Source organism: Panthera tigris, chromosome C2 (genome assembly GCF_018350195.1).
Source record: "Panthera tigris isolate Pti1 chromosome C2, P.tigris_Pti1_mat1.1, whole genome shotgun sequence".
In the NCBI taxonomy this organism is placed as follows: Eukaryota; Metazoa; Chordata; class Mammalia; order Carnivora; family Felidae; genus Panthera; species Panthera tigris.
In genome coordinates, this window is record NC_056668.1 from 48,088,077 (window position 1) to 48,114,930 (window position 26,854).

At 36.2% G+C, this 26,854-nt stretch overlaps 1 protein-coding gene across 13 annotated transcripts in view; it reads right to left on the minus strand.

The window, feature by feature from the left end:
- Positions 1-26,854, minus strand: part of LOC102970387 (ABI family member 3 binding protein) — a 257,824-nt gene that overhangs the window by 68,723 nt on the left and 162,247 nt on the right. For 9 of the 13 annotated variants that reach the window (XM_042998592.1, XM_042998593.1, XM_042998589.1 and 6 more), the window contains 17 exons: positions 26,041-26,100; positions 23,370-23,429; positions 22,483-22,566; positions 20,204-20,287; positions 19,023-19,082; positions 18,208-18,291; positions 16,805-16,861; positions 15,743-15,802; positions 15,019-15,102; positions 14,343-14,402; positions 11,810-11,884; positions 10,893-10,949; positions 10,142-10,213; positions 9,633-9,680; positions 8,814-8,879; positions 6,671-6,745; positions 2,741-2,815 (listed from right to left, as the gene is read on the minus strand). In XM_042998592.1, the coding sequence (XP_042854526.1) occupies positions 2,741-2,815; positions 6,671-6,745; positions 8,814-8,879; positions 9,633-9,680; positions 10,142-10,213; positions 10,893-10,949; positions 11,810-11,884; positions 14,343-14,402; positions 15,019-15,102; positions 15,743-15,802; positions 16,805-16,861; positions 18,208-18,291; positions 19,023-19,082; positions 20,204-20,287; positions 22,483-22,566; positions 23,370-23,429; positions 26,041-26,100 (1,161 nt within the window). The remainder of the gene's footprint in view (positions 1-2,740; positions 2,816-6,670; positions 6,746-8,813; positions 8,880-9,632; positions 9,681-10,141; positions 10,214-10,892; positions 10,950-11,809; positions 11,885-14,342; positions 14,403-15,018; positions 15,103-15,742; positions 15,803-16,804; positions 16,862-18,207; positions 18,292-19,022; positions 19,083-20,203; positions 20,288-22,482; positions 22,567-23,369; positions 23,430-26,040; positions 26,101-26,854) is intronic. The other 4 variants (XM_042998588.1, XM_042998590.1, XM_015543727.2 and 1 more) reach the window with 4 other exon arrangements.

The following is a 26,854-nucleotide window of genomic DNA, read 5'->3' on the forward strand; positions in this document are numbered from 1 at the left end:
CCCACTTGCAAGTTGTAGTGTCCCTCCAAACCCAGCATGCACCAACACAGGTGTTTATCCCTTTGTGTTCCCTGCCTTAGTGGTGTTATCATCTATCATTTGTCCAAGCTAGAATCAGCAGTGTCATACTCCTCTCCATAGCAACTTCTAGTCATTGCCTATGTACTAGTGATTCTACCTCCAAAGGCATTTCATCATTATTCCCTCATTTACTAACTGCAAAAATGCTACAGTGCGGCTGCAAATTAGAATTTACCGAAGAGAGTAGTTATATAGAACATTTGTGAAGATTGCATAATTTGCTGAAATTTAGATTGTCTTCCTGGTTGACTTCCAATGACTGAAGTCTCTCCAAGTATCTGTGGGCCAGAAGAGGCACCACAAAGCCAAGACAGCTCTTTGTTTAGAAACAGATCTACAAAGAAAGCCCAGCTCTGTTGAGCCAGGTTATCAGGGCAAGTCCTTAGCTGTGAATTTGAAATCATTCCTCTAAGGCACATCTGAAGAAAATCCAGTTCTATTTTGGTTCTGGACATGGTGTGTGGGCTCAATTTGTCTAGATTTTCCTTAAGTATTATAGAGATAATTCAACTGAGTGGCTAGAAAATAGTTTTTTAAAAGTCTAAGTAGATGAAACCTGTGTTATAGCTAGGAATCTATGAATGGAAGAGCTACATGGCATATCCTATACTGACCTATTTGATACAGGTCTAAAAACTCCAGTTTGTTGCTTCTGATGTCTCTCAGAATAAATTTTGAGATAAACCTTATGATAAAGCATAACTCTGTCTTGGGGGCACCTGGGTGGCTCAGTCGGTTAAGCATCTGACTTTAGCTCAGGTCATGATCTCACGGTTCGTGAGGTCGAGCCCTCTGTCGGGCTCTGTGCTGACAGCGCATAGCCTGGAGCCTGCTTCAGATTCTGTGTCTCCCTCTCTCTGCTTCTCTCTCTCTCTCTCTCTCTCTCAAAAATAAATATTTTAAAAACCCATTAACTCTGTCTTGATTTCAGCAGTACATTTTACACTTTTAGACTTTTGCAGACAATCTATTTCTCTAGAATACCAGTACATATTAAGTATAGTGTAAATTCCCCTCTGCTTTCTGAGATATAATCCATAGGGGCTGGTAAACAAGGTTCTGGGTTCATTAGGATGTAAACTTGAGCCCAGATAGGACCCAGAAACTGAGCACAGCAGAACCTCGTCTGTTTGAACACTTGTGAGAAAACTGAAGATTATTCCTGTAGGTCTTGCACCCCTGGAACAACAGTGGAGCCCCTGATGAATACAGTGGTGGGACCAACACTAGGTTTAGAGACAGAATTCTAACTGAGCATGTGGAACTGGAGAGTCAACAGAATAAGCCCAGTGGAGACTCCAGATGGCAGTTTGTTATGTTGTTCCAGTGCTCAAACTCACAGAGTTCCTGTGAAAAATAAGGCATTGGTAGAATTGAGGCAAATATTTGGTATTTAAGAAGAAAAAAAATAAGGACTATATATATTGGTTTAATGAGATTAAGTCACATCAGGATCAACAATATTACTTTCTCTAACATAAAGGAAAAGCAAACAAAATCACTCAAACCTACTGTTATCATTAATGAGTCAATTACTGTTACATTTTTTTGCCATAACTGAAAATAAGAAATTGAATTTTTCCAAGTGGAAAGATCAGCTTTTTTCTTGCTGGTGTTTGCAGTATTGGTTATTGCATTTAGTGGTGCAAATTTAAATTCTAGACTTCAGGGCAAAGGAGCCTTTCTCTGGCCTATCACCACCTGCAACGACCAGACTCCCACAGCAGCAATAACCCCCGCTTACAAATCTGGAAGACATTTATAGCAAGTGAATTCAGGCTTCCTTCCAAAATGCCATCATTTCATGCTACAGCATGGTTCTGGGAATGTTCCATAGGCTTCTAGGAGCATCTAGAAATTTATAATAATTGGACCATTAAAAAGAAAGAAAGAATTATAGCATTTCCCAGAACATTTAGTTTAAAATTAGCTTGGTTTGGTTTATCAGAGAACTGTTCGGCTTACTGTGGCTTCCTAAGGTCACTTGAGGACCTAGAGCATTGGCAGCAAGACTCAGGGAATGTTTTGGTCCTTGCAGGTCCCACACCAACTACTCCCACAAATATGAAATTATTCCCTCTGTAAATGGACAAAAGGCCTTCTCAGATGATGGGCAAGAAATGGATTTGTACCTAGAGAAATCTTTTGTGTATGTGAAATTTCTTATTTCTCAACCTAAGCTATTATTCCATGAACGGGTAAAGTAGAATTTAATCGACCACACAAAACAAAACAAAAAACCTCAATGCTGGTTAGTGTAAAATTACCGAACCGAAGACAGTGGGTAAACATTTCCTCTGTTTGCAAAACACTTTATCGTTTTACGTGGTAAAAGTCTCGAATTCTTGATCTTATTTTGGTGGACCGTTTCAACATAGTACGGTTAGCATTGGTAGGTTTATTTTTATTATATGAGAACTTTAGTTCTAGAAGGAAGATTTACCCTTGGCATAATTCTCTGCCATTTGACTGTATCGATAGCTTACTATATGAGCAACTAGATAACTTATGAAGCCTCTGAGATGCTCATACCATGGATGATTCAACATGGCATTTGAACATAAGTCAAGTATTGACCTCACATCTATCAGATCTCAGGTGTCATTGCAGCAGAGCATGACAGAATGCCTTTGAGTTAAACATGAAATAAATCATTTACCAGGTGGAGTATAGGACACTTCTGGACTTGGTGACGTTTTTGGCTTTGAAGTAACACGCTGAGGCACCTTACGAGCTGAAAGAGAGAACTCAGATGATGAGTCATTTTGGTTCGGTATCTCCCAGGCATGCTTAACATGTAAGATATGACAGAGTGTATTCCTGACCACTGATTAAAAAAAGAAGTATTGAAATGGGAGTTATATGGAAAAATAAACCTTAGGCTCTAAATATTTATCAGTTAGAATTCCAGATACTTTTAGAAAAATGTTATCTGAGAAACCACAAAATATGACTCAGCATAAGGGTAGGGTGGAGAAAGTTCTGTTTTTAAAATCTTTATTTCAGAAGAGACAGCAATTAAATTAATGCAAGAGCACTCTTCTCGAAGTTTGACTCATCGAATCCACCCTCATATCTTTCTGTGAAGATTAATTCAGTGAAATCAGAGTAGAAGCCAATGAAGCATGGATAAGACAAGCTTAAAGTCAACTCAGACAACAGCAGAAGAGAAGATAATACAGTGAGTAGGCTTGAATTCCACACTCTCTGCCATGCTTAGGCTCAAATCAATCTTTAAATGAGCATGTTCACAAACTAAAATGGTCTTCCCACAACTGCTCCTTTGGAGTAATGAGGTGCTGATACCAGGAAAAAAAAAAAAAAGATCTAATTTATTTACAGCTCATTTTATAATTTCAAAAGTGGTTTTATAAGGATTGTGCCCTTTGATTCTCACCATAATGATTGAAGGAATTATGAGCTTCACTTTAGTAGCTTGGGTTGGTGACTCTCTGCCCGAGGTTACATGGTAGTAAGTACCAGAGATGAGACTTGAACTGAATTCTTAGGTCCAGACAGAAGCACTAGATTCAAACACTTGGGCTCTCTAGATCCTGGTGCTGAGGTCACATTTTAACTTGTTCCTCATTTTTTAGGTGGAAATAATAAACCTATCTTAAAGGGTGATTATGAGAATTACACATGAAATGTCAAAATGATGTGAGAACTATATAAAAATTCTTTCCACTTCTAGAAGATTTTTACAAATTTGATAGTGAAATGTTTGAGTATATTCCAATTCTCATGTTGTTCATCTCTACATAAACCCAAAGCACCCATAGTTTTGATGGTTGTAAGATTTATTGGGATAAAATTAATAATGGGTTGTTGACTATTACCTATGAACACAGGAATCTAAAAAAAACCTTTATTCAATGACAAAATACCTTTGATAATTTGTTGCAAACTTTTTATTCCACTTTGCCTTAAATCTTGCCATCTAAGTATAAATAGGAAGAGAGGTAGCATGCCCAATTATAGCATTTCAATCTGAAAAAATTAGCAGGTGATCACACTGTGTTGTACTTGGTGTTGTATACTCTACTGTCAGGGATCCCTTTACAGTCTAGCAATAATAATTTGCATTTGGTATTGTACATATGCACAGAACATTCTCTCTCCCAAATGGCCTTTTGAAATTTACAAGATCTAGCCAAGGGTAAGGGAGAAAGTACCAGCATTTGATTATTCACCTTTGAAAGATTTAGTGATACATACGTATACATGCTACACAAACATTGCTAGGATCTATTCAGTAAGATCATTCTCTTGGGTAGGGGAATTCCTAATTTTACCCGCTTTGAAGGGGAATAATTAGAATACACTTACTTCTTCACAATCAATTTTCCAAATTGTTCTCTTGCATTAAGTGCAATGACAAGCTAGAAGTATTTGGTTTGCAGTTACTTTCCACAGGAGATGCTGGTGTGCTGAGTGTTGCCTCAGTGGGAACAGAATCAAAAGGCTGTCTTGTTATGGGCTGACAACCACTCCAAAATTTCAGGCTTAGAGAGTGGAATGCATCGAACATATGAATCTATCCATTATGAAGTTGCATATCTTGTTGAACAAGGTTGGCTAAAGGTCTAAATAAAAATTAAACAATCTTGAAATTTAGAATGATGGGAAGTTAGAGTAAGCTCCCAATTTACTACATGTATTTCTATAAGTACAGAGTATGTAGCTCAAAAAGATAAAATGACAAATGTCTTCTTTGTTACCTCATATCTCCTTTACTTTTAAAAATTTTACTAACCAGGAATTTATATTCCCAATGTCTTAACACTCAAGCACTTATTTTTCATCTTTTATTTTCCAACATTCATCAAGTTTTCATGCTTTCTTCTGTTTCTCCTTTCTCTACTACTTTTGTTCTATGCTTTACATTTAAATAAAAAGCTGAGAGCTGCTTCTTCTCATGTCATTTTATCTGTTAAGCTTTTAAGGTCAGATTTTAATTTTCTACCAATTTAATATCCTTGCTTTGATTTTTTTGTTCTTATTCTATTCATTAATCATTATTTATTTACTAATCATTGTTTTTCATAGTATTTATTATGTATTAATGCTTCCAGTGTATTTATTGTTATTATTTTAAATTTTGTATTCTAGGGAATTTTGGCCATGGTACCTTTACACTATGTATCATACTATTGTCATAGCAAAGCTTTAGTAATTAAAGAAAACACACTTAAAAATACATTAAAGCAGATTTAAAATCATTAGCTAGATGTCAAACATAGAACTGTGTTTTAAGGAATTTCCCTTAAGAGAAAAAAAATGATAGGCAAAATTTCTCTTAGAATCGGATATTAAAGACCATGCCCAAATCTACAGTTTTTTCTTTTGGTAGGGATACTGACATATGATTAAAGGATCAGTGGTAGGAATTAAGAACTACTACCTCGATTAAGCATAATTTTGATGGTGCTCACATTTTCCTTCCCCAGACCATAAGTGGTAGTGAAGGCTCCTTTTCTAGTAAATTGAGTAGGTGCACCCTCATAACTTTTGGAAGTAGACCATGTATAAATGATATGTTTAAATTTATATGATGAGCCTAGACTGTAAAGTCCTTGACCATGGATGGATACAATTCTGTCTCATATCCCATGTCTGGCACACAGGCCACAGAATGCAGGAAATATTTGTTGAGTGACTAACTGATGAAATGAGTTAATCACTTAAGCACTGAGGGGTGGTATAATTTGAAATTAGAGAAAAAAGAAGATCAAAGACAACACACCAGTACATGCTTGTAGTAGGAACCAATGCTAGACATGTTCCGAAGAAACGAAGGTATCATATTTATTAATAGATGGATTGCAGAGGGCGGGGAGGAAGAGGAGCAAAAATTAGATTTAAAATACTGAGAACCTACCACAGACAAAAATGAGAAATTGAAAGGAGGAAAAGATAATGAGCTCTGAGGCATGTCAAGTTTAGGGTAGCCCCAACTAGACATCCTCCAAGGCAGTTGGAAAAATTGGACAAAATCTTGGTTGAGAAGTTAGGGTTAGATTTAATCATATTCAAAGAAGAGTGTCTTGAACAGAATGAAAAACAGTTTATAATGACTCTTGTTCAGGTCCTTATCACAATTTTACAGCAAAACAGCCAAAGCAATATTATATTATCATTATGTTATAGGAGAGTATATATATATATAAAAACAAATCTTCATGACATACTATTAAATAAAATCTACTGGAAGTAAAAATAAATAAATAAATAAATAAATAAGTAAGTAAGTAAGTAAGTAAGTAAGTAATTGGCAGGGGGAAGCACATTCCAGGACCATGCAAATATTCCCACGCTCGGAGAGGCGATGGGAATAGGCGGGCTACTCTGAAGAAATTCCATTCTTCTCCAGCTCCCTCTTCAAATAATGTATTAACAGGGAAGCTTTCTGGAATAAGCTATTCCAATCACATACTTTTTGATGAAGTTCACAAATAGATGTGAATGTTTCTTGTATTTCAAAGGAAGACTTGTTTTACAAGGGTGAAAAACCCAACTGACTATAACTCAATAGAACAAATCCAATAATATCAAATTCTTCAGGCCAGAATATAAAACATGTCTTTACCTGGCTGTGTTTGTGGGATTCTCGGACGTGGAGATGTTTTTGGTTTGGGAGAAGCACGTGGTATCTGCTTGGGAGCTAAAAAAAAGAATATAGGTTTGAAGCTCTTAAGCGCTTCAAGAATCACAGTATCTAAGCCTCTAGGATCTCAAAGATGAAGTCTTAAATACACAGCAGCTAATGCAAATCAAGCTTTCAAAGAACCACAGAACAAAGAGAGATAAATTTCTTATATTATTATAATGGAAAACAAAACAAGAAAGCACATTAAATGATATCCAAGATATTCAGCCGGCAGATGAAATATCTACTTCAAATACCTTTTAAAAGGTTAAAAATAAATTTCATAGTAAGAATTCATCCTTATTACAAGTTCATACTATTTTACAATAATATCTGCTATAAAATTTTAAGTGCAGATAAATACAATTTCTTCTAAAACCAAAGCTGGTATGTCACATTCCAAATATACCTAGAAAATGGATGGTATTTTAATACCAAGTGCTAATGGAAAAAAATCTTAGTCAACATAATACAATTTTCACTGGTCATGCTGGGGAAGAAAAACTGAATAGAAATTCAAAGGATACATTCCTGAGAAAGTTATTCCTTTGTTGGGCGATTCCTGCAGTACTTCTAGGACAGTCACTGTAAAAATCAATTGTTTCTTTACCAAGAAAATGAGAAGTATATCCTGCCGGAGGAAAGTAATTATCAAATGCAAGGTTGCAGTTTATGGAAACACATTTGTATGGACTCTAGTGTGTTTGGTATAAACAGCTTAGGAGAAACAAAATGGTTTCCAAGGTCACTGGGTTTCAGGCACCTAAGGAAAGCTGGCTGAAAATAAGAGTTATTAGATACTAGAAGTTTCTATCGAGTCTGCATGCAGTGGTTTCAGTGGAATCTTCAGTGGGATCGCCTGGAGAGAAATGAACACCAATATATGCAAGAGATTGTGCTGGTTTAGGAGCCTGAAGGCTTAAGAGCTCCCTTTGCTAATCACTCAGTCTACAGCCTCAGCTTCTCTCTCAAAAGTAACAGGACTTTTAAGAGCCCTTCCAATACTGAAATTCTGTGATTCTAGAATTTCTTTCAGTCTTGTGATTTTCTGACTACCAAGTTCCTTGGCTTGCTGAGGTTCCTGATGGGCTATTTGCTTCTCCCATGGTATGAGGTAGATATTACTAATAGTATTCACAATGAAACATTCCGATCGTATCATTACAGCTACTTAAACTTTGGAGAAGTTAGAGATGACTGGCACAGAGTCAGTTAATGTGGTTAAGGTGATATTTCAGTAAAAATTAAACTGTCAATTTGGTAGGCAAAATTTAATGAGATATTTTAGAGGACAATGCATACAATTAACATTCATATCTCTTTTGGAAATAGAGCCATATGAAATAGCTTATTAACAATCAAAACACAAGTTTGGGCTTATTTATGATAAACTATCACGCTAAGAAAGCCTATAGATATTGAGAGGATTTTTCCTTGTAAGAGGCCAAACATTTAGTTATCCATATTGGTGATCTGTTTTCCTGTATTTCAAATTCCACCATCAAGTAAACCTTGACGACTTGCTAAGTAGCTGGTTTCACGTCAGTTTTTCTTATTTACATGCAGTGAAAGGTCCAACTGCTGCAGAAAGGGGAGGAGAAAGAAGTAAAGGGCCTGAATAATGATAAGGTGACTGGCCAATTGTACCCCTTTATGGGGACCACACAGTGAAATCTGTTAATCTCCAACACAAATTAGATACCTTAAAATATTCTGTACATTACTGCAGGACTTGTAAAACTAGTTAAGATGATAAAGTATTTAAAATTAAGATACATATTTATATATAAAAATGGAATATAAATGTTATTTCCCAGCAACAATACTATTTCCTGTTTGAAACATTTGCAGAGTAGCTCAGAAGGGCTTTTCAGCCATAGCCTAAAGAATATTCATAACGCTGCCAAGTGAATGTCTATTAGGATGAGAAATGGGGCATCAGGGAAGTCAGATCCCCCATCAAAGACTGTGAGCAGAGTGATTAAGTTAGGTGTTCTGATGTCTACAGTGCCCATACTGTCTTTCCATTCTTATAAATTCTGCAAACACTCACCTTCTACATGAAATACAAAATAATATTTACCCGGTTCAGTCGGAGGCTCATCTGGGCTGGGTAGGATTATAGTTTGGAAAGGCAGAGGAGATGTCTCTATGATAATTGAAGGAAAGTACCTGGGGTTATGAAAGTGCTTCACAAACTTTAAGTACTGATGACAGAAAGGATGGTAACAATTAAAAAAAAAAAGAAATTGCAACTCTGTAGCAAAATAGCATTCCTACTTCTTCATAATGCGTTTAGTTTAAAAAATGCTGAGATGCCAGATTACCAAATAATTTCAAAGTAAGCAATATCCTTACTTTTAAGTCCTCATTTCAAACTAGTACCTCCTCAACACTACTGGAACAATATTAGAAAGATAGTAACCTTAAAGAGCAAACCAAAGTAATAAGAAATGTTAAAGCGTGAGCCCATGAAGAAGCATTGAATTTCACTTAGAATTGTGGCAAAAAAAAAAAAAAAAATCAGACATGTAAACGAATGTGATGAAATGAGTGTTAATGGAAAGTACGTTGCTAGGGCAGAAAGTATAAAATGGATCATCATACAAAAAGAAAACTGAAATATTCGACACAAGCTGGCAGAATGTTCAGTGTTAGGAAAAAGATGCTTTAGATTTCAAAGTTTCACTGACTTAAGTAAAGAAAGAGACCAACATCTAGATACAAAACTGAACAGAAGAAGAAACTTTTTGGACAATGGTTACAAACAGAAGCACCTAGAAAGAAAATTAACTGCAGTGGCAAAGAATGATGTTGCAACATGAATTCACAATGAGAGAGAACCTGAGGTTCTCAGGTGATGGTGGCAATGAGAACAAAAGCTGCTGAGGTGTGTCATTACCTAGCGTGGTCTCAGGTGGTTCAGACACATTTGTAATAGATTCCACAACTGTATCAAAACAAAGGAGAACAATTTTAGAAAACTTTAAGGTGTTAAGCTATAGTTAAGTATATCTTTCTTGAATGTCAACACATCTCTTAAGATTTTGCATGTATTTTTTTTATAGATAGGACGATGGATTTAGAGAAGAAAAGAGAGAAACAAGGGGGAAATCCTATTCCGTAATACTAATTTTCCAACTAATATTTATGTTTTAACTGTCAGTAGCTGGCTATCAAATGCCATTATGTTCCATACTTTGATACCACAGAAAACCAGAATTTCTGTGTTCAGAGAGTCAGTTGTCATTTTAGTGTTAAGAATCCAAGAATTTGGGAAGCTATTGCTCTTCAAATGAATTCAACTGCAGAACAAATACCACAGCCTGAACTTCCATGTTCCATGGACATAACAGATGCTAATTAAAAATTTGGTGAATAAATGAATGAGAGCATGAGAACCTTTACCACCTGCAGTCTTTGGCTCCTCTGGACTGAGTGGTGCTTTGGCAGAGGGATATAGATAATCTGTTACAGTTGGTGCTAGGGAATAAACAGGGAATGGCTGGTTAGTGGTGGGCAGCTCATAAAACACTGTAATAGAACACTGTTGACTTTGTAAACAGAGGTTAGTTAAGTAGATATATTCATGAGAATAAATAACGTTTTGGTAGATTAGGAAAATGACTACAATTTAAGAGGGCAGAGGTGAAGGCAGATAATGAAGGCAGTGTTCAGTGTGGGCAAGGGTACACACACACGCACGCACACACACACACACATACACACGGTAACTGTCAGGGTCTTCAGCAATTTCTACTTGGAGTAAAGCAGGTAATTTCACTTCCTTACATATTTTGATTAAGTATTCTACTAATAAAAAGACAAAGAGTCCTTAAAAAGCATGGGGATGAAACCTAAAAACAATATAAAAATGAAAAACAGGATGTTCATATTCATATTTAAAGAATGATGAGAATGTTAAATTTTGCATTCAGAGTGAAAGGCAACTAAGAAAATTGTGAAACGTGCATAGCAATACAGCAGACACTAGCACAACGTGCTGTATGTAATATCTGACTTTTAAGATTCACTGGATGAGCACAGACAAGATGTGAAGAGCTATGAAATGTCACAAAGCATGAGGGCATCCAAAGATGACTTCTGCAATGAGATGGAAAAGCACATATACCTGACTTCTCGATGGGAAAATGTTTTTTACCTATAGCTTCCTTTGATGACTCAATGCTTAATGTAATGAATTCCGGGACTTCAGAAACTAGCAGAGAACACAAAATGATACAATTGATCAAGAATGGGTTGTTGCCAGCATTGGGAATGCACACAAGCTAAATACTATTTAGAAAAGTGTCTTGCACTTTGTTTGCATGTCATGCTCAATGTTTGCTGTTATGATAATAACAGTATTATTAATAACATGATGGGAAGCTCAAATAACTGAATTGAATTCCTAATTTTGAAAGTGTTGTAGGTAACTATTAACAACCGTACCTTGTACTATCACAGGCACAAAAATGTCATTTAATTAATTAGAAGATACACAAAGGAGATGAAAAGAATTATAACCCTATGCTGGAAAAAGATCTGATGTTTCAAAATATATGCCAGGGAGTAGCTACTGAATTCCTAACTTAAAATGTTTGTTTTCATTTTTGAAGGGCAGTATTGTATAGGGTGGTTTTGTGACCTGTGCTTAAGTGAGAACTTTCTCCCTCCTTCATGGTTATAACTGAACGAACCTTCTTTTCACAGAACAGAGCACACATTTAGCTTATTACTAAAGAGAACTACAAGTTTGTAACTGTTAGTGAAAAATAAGGGATAAAATCAATTCTTCTAAGTGGTTTTGTTGACTGCTTAATCCACATACTTGACTATTCTCTATGTGATACAGAGTATACACAATGAAATGAAGATAAATATGTCTATCAGGTGAATAACAATTGCCATGAATATGTAACTAACTTAACACCAGTATGCAATCATGGGAAGAGCATGTACAATGCATCGAGTTATTAAATGTGTATTACTTGTTTTTTTTATATTTGAAAATTTAACACTTGGAAAATGTTCCCTGAGGCTCACAGTGTACCCAGACAGATAAAACAGTCTATTTACCAGGTTGACTCTGTGTCATTTCTAGGCTTGGTGATGTCACTGGTTTCAAAGTAAGAGTTTGCAGTTCAGTGGGAGCTGAAAGAAGAGCATCTAAATTGTCAAAGTAATTATGGAAAATTTATTTTTACAGGTTTTAGATAAAGGTAGCAATGGATAGAAATACATAGATCTTCAAAAATCACACGGTTGTGGAGAGCCATGCAGAGTATACATTATTAAAACAGCAATTGTCAAACTATGGCCCTGCCAATCCAGTCCTTGGCCTGATCTGTGAGCTAAGAACAGTTTTTGTATTTTTTCAATGACAGAAAAAATTTCAGAGTAATATTTTATGACATGTGAAAATGGTATAAAATCCAAATAAAATTTTATAGGAATACAACAACACCCTCAAGTTAAGATGATCCATGGCATATTTCCATATCATCTACATATTGCTTTTGGTTGCCTTCAATTGAGATACTACAGCAGAATCAAGTAGTTTCAACAGAGAATGGCCTACAAGTCTAAATTATTTACCATCTAACATCCTTACATAAAAAATTTGCTGACCCCTGATCTTAAGCATCCTACAAAATGCAAGAGCCTATTTGAGAAAAAACTAGGTTCTCACTATGGTATCTGAATATGAATTCCCACAAGGGCTTTCTAAGAGCTTCCTACAGCTGATTTTATGACAGTATCATTACCAATATGTTTAGTACCATTTGGCGTGTTTTGTTCTGTGTTCTAGTTGGACCTCCCCCTTGGGTAATCTCAATAGGTATTGAGATTTTTTGTTTTATTTTTGCAGTTTCCACCCTCCTGCCCACTAATGCAAAATTCTGAAGTTATTTCAAAGCCCAACTATTCTCTATCAATCAACATAGATCTTTGTTTCCTTTAAGTATTTTCTCTCTATATTCTTACCAATTAGACAAGCTGCTTTTGTATAAGCAAATTGCCTTATTTAAAACAAAAAAAACAAACAAACAAACTTGAGAACAGTGTTTCTTCACAGTTATATTGTACGAAGTCTTCTCAGCAAGTGAAATATGTTCTTACTTTGGTCTCTATCTCTGTTCCTCACCTCACCCCACCCAACTGCTAATATAGTTCTGGGAACACAGAGGGCAAGGAAATTTTTGTTTAGTAAGCCAAATAAGTATTGCCAATTTCAAAAAAAAGATAAATGAAATAGAGTGGTTAGAGAATTTAATAAGATGCATCTTTTGTTGGAGATAATCCTTCTGCAGGGCACATGATGAATTTGGCTACTATATAAATCTCCCCAACCATGATCCTTTTGGTCAACATGCAATTATAGAGATACTAACTACAATTTGTGCCTTCTCTCTCTTAGAAGGTATAGAGGTGGGAATTGAAAGTTAACAAACTACATCACCGTCATCCCTGGGATCCAACTGAAATGGGCTGGAAGGACTCAAACTAGAAATCACTGACTTTCTTGATTCCTGCTGTGAAACTTCCAGAAGTTTAAAGTTTGGGAGGAGGATTTATTTTCCCCCCAACGTTTTTGAAACTAAATGAAGAAAATCGAGTTGCTATTGTGTTTATAGGTCTAGAAACCATCAAAAGCACTGTTCACAGACTGTGTTTTCTAAAACATTAGATTTTCTTGAGTTTATTGCCTAAGTTTGAAACATTTTATTTTACTAATCTGTTTCTTATCACTACTGACAGTGTTTTGGAAACAAAATAACAAGATTTGTTAATTAGAGGAATAGATATTAATGTAATTACTCAGAGATTCCTAGTTAGTGAAGATTAAGAATCAATGCTAAGCTTGGTGGAAGATAAAGAATAACCAAAATCTTCTGTGGTGGGAAAAGACTGTAGCTTGTATTTACTATTATTTGCACTTCCAGAAAGCACTTTTTTTTTTTAGATAATTTAATATAACAGGGAAAAACAATCACTGAAAATAGGAAGAGAATAATGCGTATGTCACAAAAATCTTATAGAAAGTTGATCAGAAAGATTTCATGGTATTTAATTGTTATCATTTTATAGATCTAACTACCAAATAGATGGGTTGTAATTTAGACTTCAGACACTTCAGAGAATGAAATTTTAAAGGAAGTTTAATGGCAGATAGATTTCCTGGGTCCAGGGACATTTGTTAAAAACAATAGGCAGCACTTGAATTAAGGATCCTGACTACTAATGGGGCGCCTGGGTGGCTCAGTCAGTTAAGCGTCCAGCTTCTGCTCAGGTCATGATCTCACAGTTCATGAGTTCAAGCCCCACGACGGGCTCTGTGCTGACAGCTCAGAGCCTGGAGCCTGCTTCAGATTCTGTGATTCCCTCTCTCTCTGCCCCTCCCCCACTCACACTCTGTCTCTGTCTCTCTCTCTCTCTCTCTCTCTCTCTCAAAAATAAAAATAAAAAAAGAATCCTGACTACATATAAGATGAAGTATGAAACAGATCAAGAGCAGTCTAAGAAAGCAGGAGCAATTCTGGCCATGACAGTGATAGAGTAGGTTTTCAATGAATAAAAAAGTATGTAATGAGGTCACAAAAATCATTACCTAATGTTGATTCTGGAGCCTCAGAACTATGAATAACAGGTTCAAAGCTTGTAGCAGGAACTAACCAAAAGCAACAACAGGAACATGAAAAAGTATAAATGCACATTAAAAAATCTTAATTTTTCTTTCAAAACATTCGTTTCAAATGACTTTTTTTTTAAACTTTTGAATTGACAGGAACCAGTTTATTTTTGAGAATTTGGTCAAACGAGTCAGGAACAAGTCATTGCAGAAAGTAGTCACAACCTTTAAATTCTGCTATGCAGATTAGTATGGTCACTATGAGGTTCTTCTAAGATGTTTGATATTCTGACTCTAACCAATATGAAAGCTTGCTTTGGAAAATCTGCTTAGACAATGTATATGAAGATATATATGAAAGTAACTTGTGACAACTTTTGGAAGCTGAAATAATACTTATGCTTATGTAATCATGACCATAATAACTAGATCATGTGTTTAAATGCAGATATAGCAATAAGTAATTATCAGTGACTATGCCAGTCTTGCTATAAACACATCTTTAGAGAGACCAAAAATTTCACTCAAGAAGCAGTTGCTAACCATACCTCTCATGCCTTGAAGGCTGTCACTTCCCATCAGACGCATTTCTTTGGGACCCCACTGGGGCAGACTGCTAGGGTTCACCCCTCAAATCATGGAATAGCATATTTACCCCGTTTGGTCTGAGGTGCTTCAGGACTTGATGTGGTTTTAGGTCTGGGACGTGGACGACGGGTTCGTTGTGCTGTTTTAGGAGCTGAAGGATGAAACTTTGGATTACTCCTGTGAAGATGGTTTTGGAAACAAGGCTCTAGATTTTCTAAAATACGTTATATTTTCTTGAAATTCAAGGCATATGTGTTTCAAGATTGAAATATTTTCTATTTTGTTAACTATTTCTTTAATCACTGCAGATTCTTAAGAGATAAAACTCACACATAAAATTAAGTCAAGGAGTGAGGAATCTCATAAATCTCTAACCTCAAAAGCAGAAAAGGACCATGGCCAAGCTGTAGGTAGTGGGGTCTTAGGTTCACACCAAGAAATAGAAAATTTCCAAAGAATCTATGATACCATGTGAATTGCTATGGTTTGGTTGGTCTAGAGGAGATATAGACATTGCCAACTTTGAAACTCAGCTTTCAATTTGAGCCCCGTTTAGATAAAAGTTCAAGATTACATGGTTGACAGATATTCTGACTTATTCCATGCATAGCTTTTAAAAACAACAGGTAACTTCCATTAAGAGTTTTCAATACTCTCAAGAAGAAAATTAAAGTTGAAGGACAGCACAAGATGACAAGAGAGTCTTATAAAGATGGTGACAAAGTGATTATGATTAGGATAGAATGGGTTGATGATGAGCCGGAAAAAACTGTTCACAAATGCTGGATTACCTAATGTTGTTTCTGGATCCTTGGTTCTAAGAGTGACAGGTTCAAGGGCTGTAGGAAGAACTGGCCAAAAATAATAAAAGAAACCAAAGAGTTTTTTTTAAAAATTCACTTCAAGGCTAACTGCAAGAGTCAATTTTTAAGCCTCAAGACTAACAGAAAAGAGACACTTCCTCTGCAGATTTGACTACACTGTGGAAAAGTACCCATTAAACTCATAAGATAGATACAGCATTGTACTCTGCTAAATATCATGGTGGTCAACAAGTTCTCCCAGATGTTTGATTATCTGACTGTTGCTAATATGCACAATTCTGCTAGACAAACTTCTTACAGTTAGATAATATATACTTTTCTAACTCTACTGAAAAAAGCATTTATCATTCTACTTGTACTTCTGTACAAGTTGAGATAAATGCCTATTATTGAAATAATCATGGGTACAATAATGAGTTTATTTATTTGAAAGCATCAGGATCAACACATTATAGGGTGTGTTCAAAGTTTCAAAGTAATCCTTGACTCAATAAAAGTTAAATACTGTTAACCTTCTCATGAAAGAGTTACCGTACTCTATCATGAAAAGCCTTTCATTTAAAGTCTCAAGACTTAGGCACATTTAAAATTTTGACAATTATGTAAAAGCATCTTGTTTTGAAACAATAGATCCATCAATATAATCACACAGATCCTAATACAATAAAAAGTAATACAATTAAAGATCATGACATTTGTAAAATTGAGGAGGGAGAAGCAGTGTAAATAAGGGACAGATGGAAATTCATGTTTGAAAAGAAGCTTAAAGCAGTCAGTGCTTTTCAGCACATGCAGATGATCACATGAAACAGTTATGGCAGTTTGATGTCCTCATATTAGCATACTCACAGTTTTCTTAAGTTTAACAGGTAACTTGAAATAGAGTTTAGTATAATTTCAAGATAAAGACTACAATGGAATGACAGCAGAGGGTGTTGAAATGGTTGTAAGATGCAGGAGAACCTGTGGCCACAATGGCGTGACAATCAGCAGGAAAAGCACTATTTGAAGGACACACATTCTCATTACCCACGATTTCTGGAGCTTTAGTTCTGAGAGTGCCAGCTTCAAGATCTGTAGTGGGAACTAATGAAAAGCAATGAAGTCAACACTTGTGAAAAGTCAGCAAGTTAAAATCTAACCAGTATAACACTGCTTCAAATAAATGTATAAAATATTTGGTCACCCTATAACCAGGTAAATATTCTTTTACGAGATAGTCAGTGATAGCTGACCTATCAATCTGGTAAGCATTTCAATGTCAACACAATATGCTCTTAGGTGTTTAAGTACTTAATTCCAAGTACTGCTCTAGGAAACTTGTGTAGACATTTTACCAAATAGAGACTTATGAAAATGTCCCGGCAATTATTGGCTTTTCTGTGGAAGCTTTAAGAAAATAGCAAGTCTAAATAAGATGGATACAATGAATGGCACTTATATTTGAAAGGAGTCATAGAAAAGAACAAAGCAAAGTGAACCTTGCTCATCGTGTTGAGAACTCGTAAGTGGAAATAGGCCTCATGTGATGCAAAATCATTCTAATAAGCAATCAGGTTAAGGAACAACCACTCAGTGTGTGGTACCCAGTCGAACAGCTCTCTGCTCTAATCACAAAAATGTGGTACCCTGTGTATGTGGAAGAGATCACAGGAAAGACCACTAATATTACTAGGGTCAGATCCAAACTTCTGAGTCATACCTTCAAGAACTTTCTTCAACTTGCTCTTATGGACCCTTCCAAACTCAGCCCTATCTTTACCACTTAGAAGCAGTATCTCCCTTGTTCCAGGAGCCCTGTGCCTTCTGGCTGGCCTCAATACCTCCTTTCTTTTTGTCTCTGTTAAACTCCATGATTTTAAGACTCACTTTATTTCTAACTCCTTATTCCTGTCTTTCACAAACTTCTCTCTATGCTCAAAGATGTTTATAACCCCTGCAAAAAAATAATCTTGATTTGCACAGACACATCGCCTTGGTTCAATCTTTAAATGCTTCCTGTTGGAGCAGGTTTTGACTTTGACTACACTACAGCCTGAGAAGTAAAAACAAGCAGGCTACATCTGTGATATCCTCACAGCTGTTGATGTAGCTGTGGGGAAATGGAAGACACTGTTTCTTGAAATAAAAAAGGACTGGTTCTATTTAAGACATTTTGTCTGCTAGAGAAGTATGGAACAAAATAAGCAAAAGTAATAAAATACACATTAAAATAGAAGATCTTTATGCAGAAAGCACAAGGGATTCAGCTGCCACACATGTCTCCCCAAATCATGTTCTCCTTTGCTTACCCAACAGGGGGATCAGCGCAGATCATTTAGTGCCCCCACCCTCACTGGGCTCACTTGGGCTATCACTTCTACCACTGGCATCAATCCCAGACTCCCAAAAGCTGCTAGGACTTACTCCTTTAACCAGAAACCCACATTTACCCAGTTTTGTTTGAGGTACTTCAGTAGTTGGTGTAGTTTTATGTTTGGGACGTGGACGACGGGTTCGTTTCGATGTCTTAGGAGCTGAAGAAGGAAGATCTTCAATTACTACAGAGTCTAGTTCAGAAGCTAAGGACAGCATGACACATGACTCCAGATTTTCTAAAACTTACTACATTTAGTAAATTTTCCTTATTAACCTTTAATTTGAAACTTTCACCCTTAATATAATAGTATATATTCTTTTATAAATCCAAGTTCATTGAGAATGAGTCATGTAAAATTATTCAAGAAACAACTGTTCATAGCACTCTTCTATTGAACAAAAGGGTAAGTTCCACTGCTAACACATTATGGTGTGGTGATAGATACAAACTCTTTGACAGTTTACTAAGGTAAGGCCATGTAATTAACTAAAAAGTTAATCAAAGAACAGATAATACATGGAGAGTTAAAAAAAAAAAAAACAAAAGAGAAGAACTTCAGATCCGCAAAGAAACTTCCCAATGCCATAATAGTCAGTAGAGTCAAAACCCAGCTTTAACAAAACATGATTAAAAAGCATACAAGATGACAAAACAGTTTCAGATGGTTACATGTACAACAGATGACTTGAGTTAGGTTTATGCATGGCTCTCTTAAAAGAAATACCTTGTTTGAACAAAGTCCTCAATACTTTTAGGATGAAGAATTTAATGGAGTGACAACAGAGGATGATGTAACCTTATAAGTAAAAGAACCTGCAGGTATGATGTTGATGGAATGAGTCTGACAATCAGAAAGAAAGGCACCTACTGAGGAGCATGTGTTTTTACCTTGTGTTGTTACCCAAGTCTCAGTTCTGAGCGTAACAGGTTCAAGGTCTGAAGTAGGAACTGATCAAAAGCATTAAAGATAAACAAAATGATTGTTTAATAAAAAAACCCTCAAGACATTTGCTTCAAAATGAGTCTTATTAATATGCTTTCTAGAACTATGTAACAACTTTTACAAACTGTTAAACTAGAAAAGTAGACTGTTGATTTCCTCAAATTTGGCCATACCTAAGTCAGGTAGCTATTTCCTTATTCTTCCTTTGATGATTTGATTTTAAGTAATAAAGTGGGATGTGTGGGTATTACTAACAACTTTGGAAAGAAAGTGAGGCCGAAGCATGATCTATTTAACAGGGTATCCCTCTATTCTAAGCAAAGAAAGAACATGCCCTCATGGGCAAAGACGAATTTGCTGATGTCTATTGGATTAAGTCTCAACTGTTCCATCAGATGCCTAAGAATCTCCACCATAAGAGTCCATGGACCAATCAAGATTCAGTAAGCTTTGATGACCATGGTCTAGTCAGACATTCTCTATACTAGTATTACAGTTAGACTATCTCTTTTGGTTTGTCTCTCTATATATACAGTCTTTCTGATTTTATTCCTACCTATCTTTCCAGTCATCCATGTACTATGGTGGTTTCAAGGCCCCACTATTTCCTAATCTTTTCCTGATCCTATTTACGTACCTAGCACATTTTGTTGAGAGCACCCAGAAATAAATCTCATCTTTGCATACATGCTCTCTAACGCCATCTTCTATCTTATTGAGGAAGGCTTTTGTTCTCAATTTTCTTGCAGGTTTGAGGACTAAAACATGTCTCCCACATCTAATGTACACCCACCAAAGACACTAATATGACCTGGTGATACTGAAGACCCTGTTAATTTGAACTGAATATGCATAATTTTTCTAAAGGAATTTTATTTTGAAGACAAATGGAAGTTAATAAAAGGCACAGTTATAGAGAAGATTTCACTCAGGAGCTATGAGGCTTTTGGTTGCCCCACAGCTGTCTCCCTACTGTGTTCCTCTTGCCATCTCTACAGTGGGAAATTCTGTTTAACATGAGTTATATCTTTAATAGGGCCTATTGGTTACTCCCAACCACTGGAATTACTCTTGAGATCCTGCTGGGTTAGGCTGCTGAGACTCTAAACCAGGGATACTTATTTACCTGGTTTGGACTGAGATACTTCAAGACTTGGTGTCGTTTTTGGTCTGGGACGTGGACGGCGTGTCTGTTGTGATGTTTTGGAAGCTGAAGGAAGAAATTCTGGGGTTACTACACAACTACATTACCTCTTTTCTGGAAGCAATGAGAGGTGAAAACATGATTCGAGATTATCTACAACCTGTTAGATATTTGCCTTTCCAGCTTGAGATTTTTGTCATGTATACTCCTTTACGAATTTCTATTAGCACAGAATAGTCTTTGAAGAAAAAAATCCATTTCTAATTAAAGAAATAAAGTTTAGTAATTATAATCAAAGTGTCACAGAACAGTTTGATTGGACAACAGAAAGGTTAAGAACCATTGCTAAATTTTAATGTATTATCAAGGACAGTCATATTAAATCTGAGATTTATAACTCAATTTTTCAATCTTTCATACATTCTACATAACTACTAAAACAAGAACACATTAGTACCTAAATAGAAACAAGACAAAAAAAAATACTGCAGAAATAGAAAATAAAAAGGTAGAGATGTAGATGTGAAATGAATGGATTCTTTTGGCCTCAGGATAGCTGTTAATGGCTTGTAACTAAGTTAGAGGTAGATACCTATAGTATGTTTGAAAAAGTTTTTTTTTTTTTAACTGCAAGCACTGCTTAAACAAAATAACGTGAAACAATTTAAAATAGATTACATGGCAAATAAATGCCCTAAAGTACGTTCATGAATGACTGATTCTCTATGAAAAGACAGATGATATGTTTTAAGAGTTTTCATAATTTTAAGAATGTAAATGAATGGCCTAAAAGAATGACATACAGTAATATAAAACAAGAGGAAATTCTGGGTTATAAAACAAGCAGAATAAGTCTTGTTGAAAAGCCAGTATATCTGTTATTACAGATATAAGCATGATAGGTTCAAGAACTGTAGCAGGAACTCACCAAAAAATACAGTAAACCAAAGAGATTTTAAAATACACAAAAAGTCAGAACATTCAAATCCAAACAAATCTACTTGTGTGTCAACCCTTCCTCAAAAACACAAACAAAAAATAACCTCTTAAGGAAAGAGTAGATAATCATTCTTTGCACATTTGGCGAAACTACAATCATGGTCTTCGGCTTAGCCTTTGAATTATCTTGATTGCCTTAAAGAAGGCAACATTAAATTATCCTAGGTTTTAGATAATGGATTCTGATATGGAAAACTCTGCACTGGAAAATATTCTTATTCATTTATCTAACAACCTTGGAAAAGAAATGGTCTTTAAAAAAATCTTATCAGTCTGTATTTCTATGGAAGCTGAAAATGTGCACTTGCTATGTTTAAGTAAACATGGATGCAATAAACAGTTTATAAGTTTGAAATAGATATAAAAATTAATCATTGAAGTAGACTATGCTTATCTTTCCAAGAATTCATCATGACACATAAAAGAGCAAAATAAAGATGGTCACTCAGTCTAAAATACTTAGTGGATTATCTGTCCAGCCAAAGCCCAAATAAAGTAGAAATCGAAGACAGTTGATGTCCCTGTATCAAATCCAAGCTTCTGAATTGGGTCCTCAAAATTCTCTTTCAACTGTCTGCCTGGACCCTTACAAATGCAGCATCATCAATAACCTTGTTTTGGCCATCTGGAAGTAGGACATTCTGTGTTAGGCCCACTGGATTGCCTTTGTGGCTGATCCCCTACCACCCCACATGTCCAGCCCTTCTGCCTTGATTCACTTTTCCCTCCATTCATTCAAATCCTGTAGTGGGCCCAAGGTCCAAGTCTAGATCACCTTTGTCTTTTCCTCTTCAAGGTCAGTGTTTAATGTATCATGCAAACATATACCCAACTCCATCATTTTTAGAAAGTCTTTCATAGCTGGCATATCACTCACCATTATCACATCAATATTGGCAATTTTCAATATTGGTCCAGAAATATGCAAGGGATGTAATTTATATTCCTTATATTTTTTTGTTTCCTTGAACTACATATACTGACTCTAAAGAAGCTTTATCATTAAAATTTGACAGAAATTGACAGTAAAAATATACTAAGTGCATATAAAAGAAGACTTTCACATAGAGTAAGATATTCTGGAATCAAATATATCTCAACCAGCCGTATTCTCTGACACCTGGGCAAAGCAGCCATATTCTCAGACACCTGACCATGCCTCATGACTTCAGGCTTAGAGCGACGAACAGCTTGGCACTACTTGGGGTTCCCACTGGGATAGGCTACTAGGGTTCACCCTTAAATCAAGCAATCACATTTACCCGATTTGGTCTGAGGTACTTGAGAGCTCGGTGTGGTTTTAGGTCTGGGACGTGGACGACGGGGTCTTTGTGACATTTTGGTAGCTGAAGAAAGAAAAACTTTGTGTTACTCTAGGTCTTTAGGCTCTGGATATCGAGGAGAGGTTTTTACAAAAGCTGTTAGATTTTCAAAAGTTCTAGGCAATTTTTTGTAATTTAAAATTTTCAATCCTTTTAGGCCAATGTATCTTCATTTATCATTGATGGTACTTTGGGGCAAACTCATGTATGTAGTTGAGTAATTCATTCAAGGCATGAAGATTAGCACTTGTAATTAAACACTCACAGAACTTCTTCACTGGGAAAAAATGAGGAGGGCTCAACCCTGGTGCAAGGGGAGGGGAGGCTAGAGTCACACTAAGGGAAAGGCTTATAATTTAAAATTGCAGATTTAGATCATTTCCTATCTATCAAGTTAGTAATAAAACATCTCATTATTTAAAGCAGCAACAAAGAAACAAACATACCATACAAATAGTTTTTTTAAAACATAGATGTGCAAAGGAGTCTAAGAGTAGCTGTTATTGCTGATCCGCCTAGATAAGAAACAGATCCCAACTTGTTTTAAACTTAGTACTAACACAGAACACTGTTCAGTGGAGCATGAGCTAACACGACAATGTCAAACGTACCAAATGGCAGCAATGTTTTGAATTAAGCTAATGTCTGCTCTCATAAAAACAACAGGAAACTTGTTTTTAAGAGGCTTCAGTATTCTTCAGATTGATTGAATGGCAACAGAGGATGATGGTGGCTGTCTTATGAAGGAGGAAAATCTAGGAGATGGAGACTGAATGGAATGTACAATGAACAGCAAAAGCATTTGGCAAATGGCACAGAATCATTACCTAATGTTGTCCCAGATGTCTCAGTTCTAACAGTAACAGGTTCAAGATCTGTAACAGGAACTGAAGTAATAAAATAAGCAAAAGAAGTTTTTAAAATATGTATAAAGAGCTACAACATTCACTTCAAAATGTATTTTTCCAGTGCAACATTGCCTCTAGAATTATTATTTTTATTTATAGATGGAGGGTATGTGGAGTGTACTGTGTTTCTCCCAAATACTTATGTTGAAGCCTTAACTCCCAAATGTCACTGTATTTGGAGATAGGAACTTTGAAGAGACAATGAAGGTTAAATGGGGTTGCAAGGGCAGGTCCCTAATACAATATGACTTATGACCATATGAGAATAGGGAGACACACAAGGGATGCTCACAGACAGAGGAAAGGCCATGTGAGGATGCAGAAAGGTGAGACCATCTACAAACCAAGGAGAAAGGCCTTGGGAAATATTAAAACTATTCATACATTCATCTTAAATTTCCAGCCTCCAGAGCTGTGAGAAATAGATTTCTATTGTTCAAGCCACCCAGTCTCTTTTGTTATGGCAGACTTAGCAAACTAATATGAAGGAAAACGCATTATTTTGTCCAGATTTGGCTTAACTGTAGTTAGGGACTTCTCCATCTCCTGAGATAGTCATTACCTGTGGTCTCTGTTTAGCAAAAGAGGGAAACAGTTCTACTAGATAGCGGATTATATGAATCTAATACGGTAGACTCTAGCACATTTTTAGGCATTTACTAACCATCTTGAAAAAGCATGTAAAAAACTAACTTGCACTTTAGTGGGTGTTGAATAAAGAAAACATCTACCATGTTTATCAAATTACGGCTGCAGAAAAAATTCCTAAATATCCAAGTAGCCGTTATACAAATAACCAAAAATAGCTATGAAGACCTTGCTGAGAACTCATCTTTGGAAAGATTTTGTGACTTGTATCTATAGAAAGGTACTCAAGAGGACTGTGTAAGGGGCACCCACTCAGTCTGTGGCACTCGTAAAGCACCCATCCACACTCAGTGCAGGGAAAACTTTATCCAGTGTGGAAAGAAGAGATTTCTGATGCTCATGAGAACAACTTTGGACTCCTGAGTGCAACATTCAAGCCCTCCTTCAACTTCCTGTGGTATTATCCAAATGCAGAATCACCAAAAAAATGTTTTGACAGATGCTTCAAAGCCCCAGAACCTTTGCCCCTCTGGTGGCCTCTAAACGTGTCCTATTTTTTTTTTTGTCTTTGTTCTCTCTCACCTGTCCACTTGTGCAAATTCTGATGTGATGTCACGACCCAAACTCCTTCCCTGATCTACTGAGGCCCAAAATGATGCTTTACTTCTTCAATAACTGACATAATCAGTCTAGCACTTGATGTACCCAACAAAAACCTTGAATTTGTGAAAGCACCCTGTCTTATTTCCCTTCTCTAGGCTTTTTATGCAAGAAAAGTTTTTGTGTTCCACTAGCCTGCAGACTAAGTAAAACATGTTGCCTTCTACCCTGAGCAAGAGGAAAATTATGTATCTTCCAAACATGTACTTCTCACCAACACTGAACGGGAAAGGACTCTTCATGATTCCCTCATCAGAGGGTTATGTGGGTTTACACTGTCAATAGATAAGGCTATGAAACAAAGCTTTCATAGAAAGCTCAGGCTTCTGAAACAAAGGACTCAGTTTTTATCTGGTGTAGTCCCAGGATCTTAAAGGACTTGGAGTGGTTTTAAGTTTGGTTTATGAATGACATTCCCACTGGGATGTCTTTGGAGGTGGAAAAAGATAACCTTTAGTTAAAGTTGATGGTTCTGCAAATCATGAAGTTTAAAAAAAATGTTTTCTAAAGCTTGACAGATTTGTCTTGAATTTCATAAAATATATACATTTCTAGTGTGAAAAATTTGCCCCTACTATGTTCCTGTATCTTCCTTTGTTATTGAAGATATTTGGGGGTCAAAATGACATAAACATGAAGTTATTAATGCAGAGAGTCAATATTAGTATTTTTATCATATATTTTAAAAATATTTAAATTTGTTTTTACTCTCTACACCCAATGTGGGGCTCAAACCTGTAGCCCCAAGATCAAGAGTTGCACAGTCCACCAACTGAGCCAGTCATGAACCCCTTTATCACATTCTCCTAGAGTACCCTGACTGCATTTAAAAGATTAAGAATCATCTATTTCTAAACTATGGTGGTGAGTAAGGGGTAGTCAGATTCACCCTAAGGATGGGGCTTACTATTTAAACTTACTGTCCTTGATCACATTATCTGATTGACAATTCACTAAAAACATATTACTCAAAAGTTAACAACAAAAACAAACAGGCAGATAAAAAGTACTACAAAGGATATATAAAGCAACTTCCCTGTCATAGCCTGGTTAGCACAGATCAGGATTAGGTGCTCACATGAACATATGATATTTGCCTTAGCAGAGAACTCAGATTAAGACAAAAACAGAAGGTGGCATGAAAAAATTTTAAAGTAAGTTACAGGGCAAAAAGATATCCCCAACTAGATTCAGGCATGACTCTCTTAAGAACAAGAGAGTGAAGCATCATTTTGGGCCTTATGTTCAACTCATAAGATAAAGAATGTAGTTGAATGACAAGTGGAATCAGTTTGACAATGAGCAGAAAAAGCTCTTGCTGAAGGTCAGAAAATGGCATTACCAAATGTGGTCCCTGGAGTCTCTTTCATAGGAGTGACTGGTTCAAAGATTATAGCAGGAACTGACCAAAAATAATAAAAAACAAAATGAAATGTTAAATATTTATACAATCTCAGAACTGCAAAATTAATTGTACCTAAGTACTAATGTGTCTAGAGTACAAAGCAAAAACTATTCACTTTCTGAGCTGAGAGATACAGCATCTCTGCACGCGGGTACCAATTCATCACATAGGAGTGGTCTTTGTAGTAGATAATTATCCCTGTAAGGTGCCCCTGTAGTGTCTCACTCTTTGATAATCCTAGTCTAAATAATGTACCAAAATAGACCACATCAATCTTGTTAAGAACTCGTCTTTGGAAAGAGACAGTGAGCTTTGCCTACCAGAATACTTAAGAGAACAGGAGAAGGGACGGGCATTCAGTCTGAGGTATAGCCGGGTAGCTCTCTGTCCAATGCTCAGGCAAAGCCTGACTATATACAAACATTGATAATTACTAAATAAATTCAAACTCCTTAGGCCAACATTAAAAATACCTTTCAACTGGTCCTTTGGGCCCATTTAGCAACAGTAGCCTCAGAAAAATGCCCTTTCTGATCAAACTTAGAAGCCTTAGAGTTTCAACTAGTGAGAAAAGCCTCTGCCTTCCCTCACTGGCCCTCCACACGTGTCCTTCCTTTATGTACTTCTCCATCCCCTTTGTACCCAGCCATCTAAATCTATAGTGATTTCAATGCTCAGTCCTTCCCAACTATTCTGGCCTACTCTGATTATTGATTCTTTAAATCAACGGTTGACCAATGATGGCCCATAG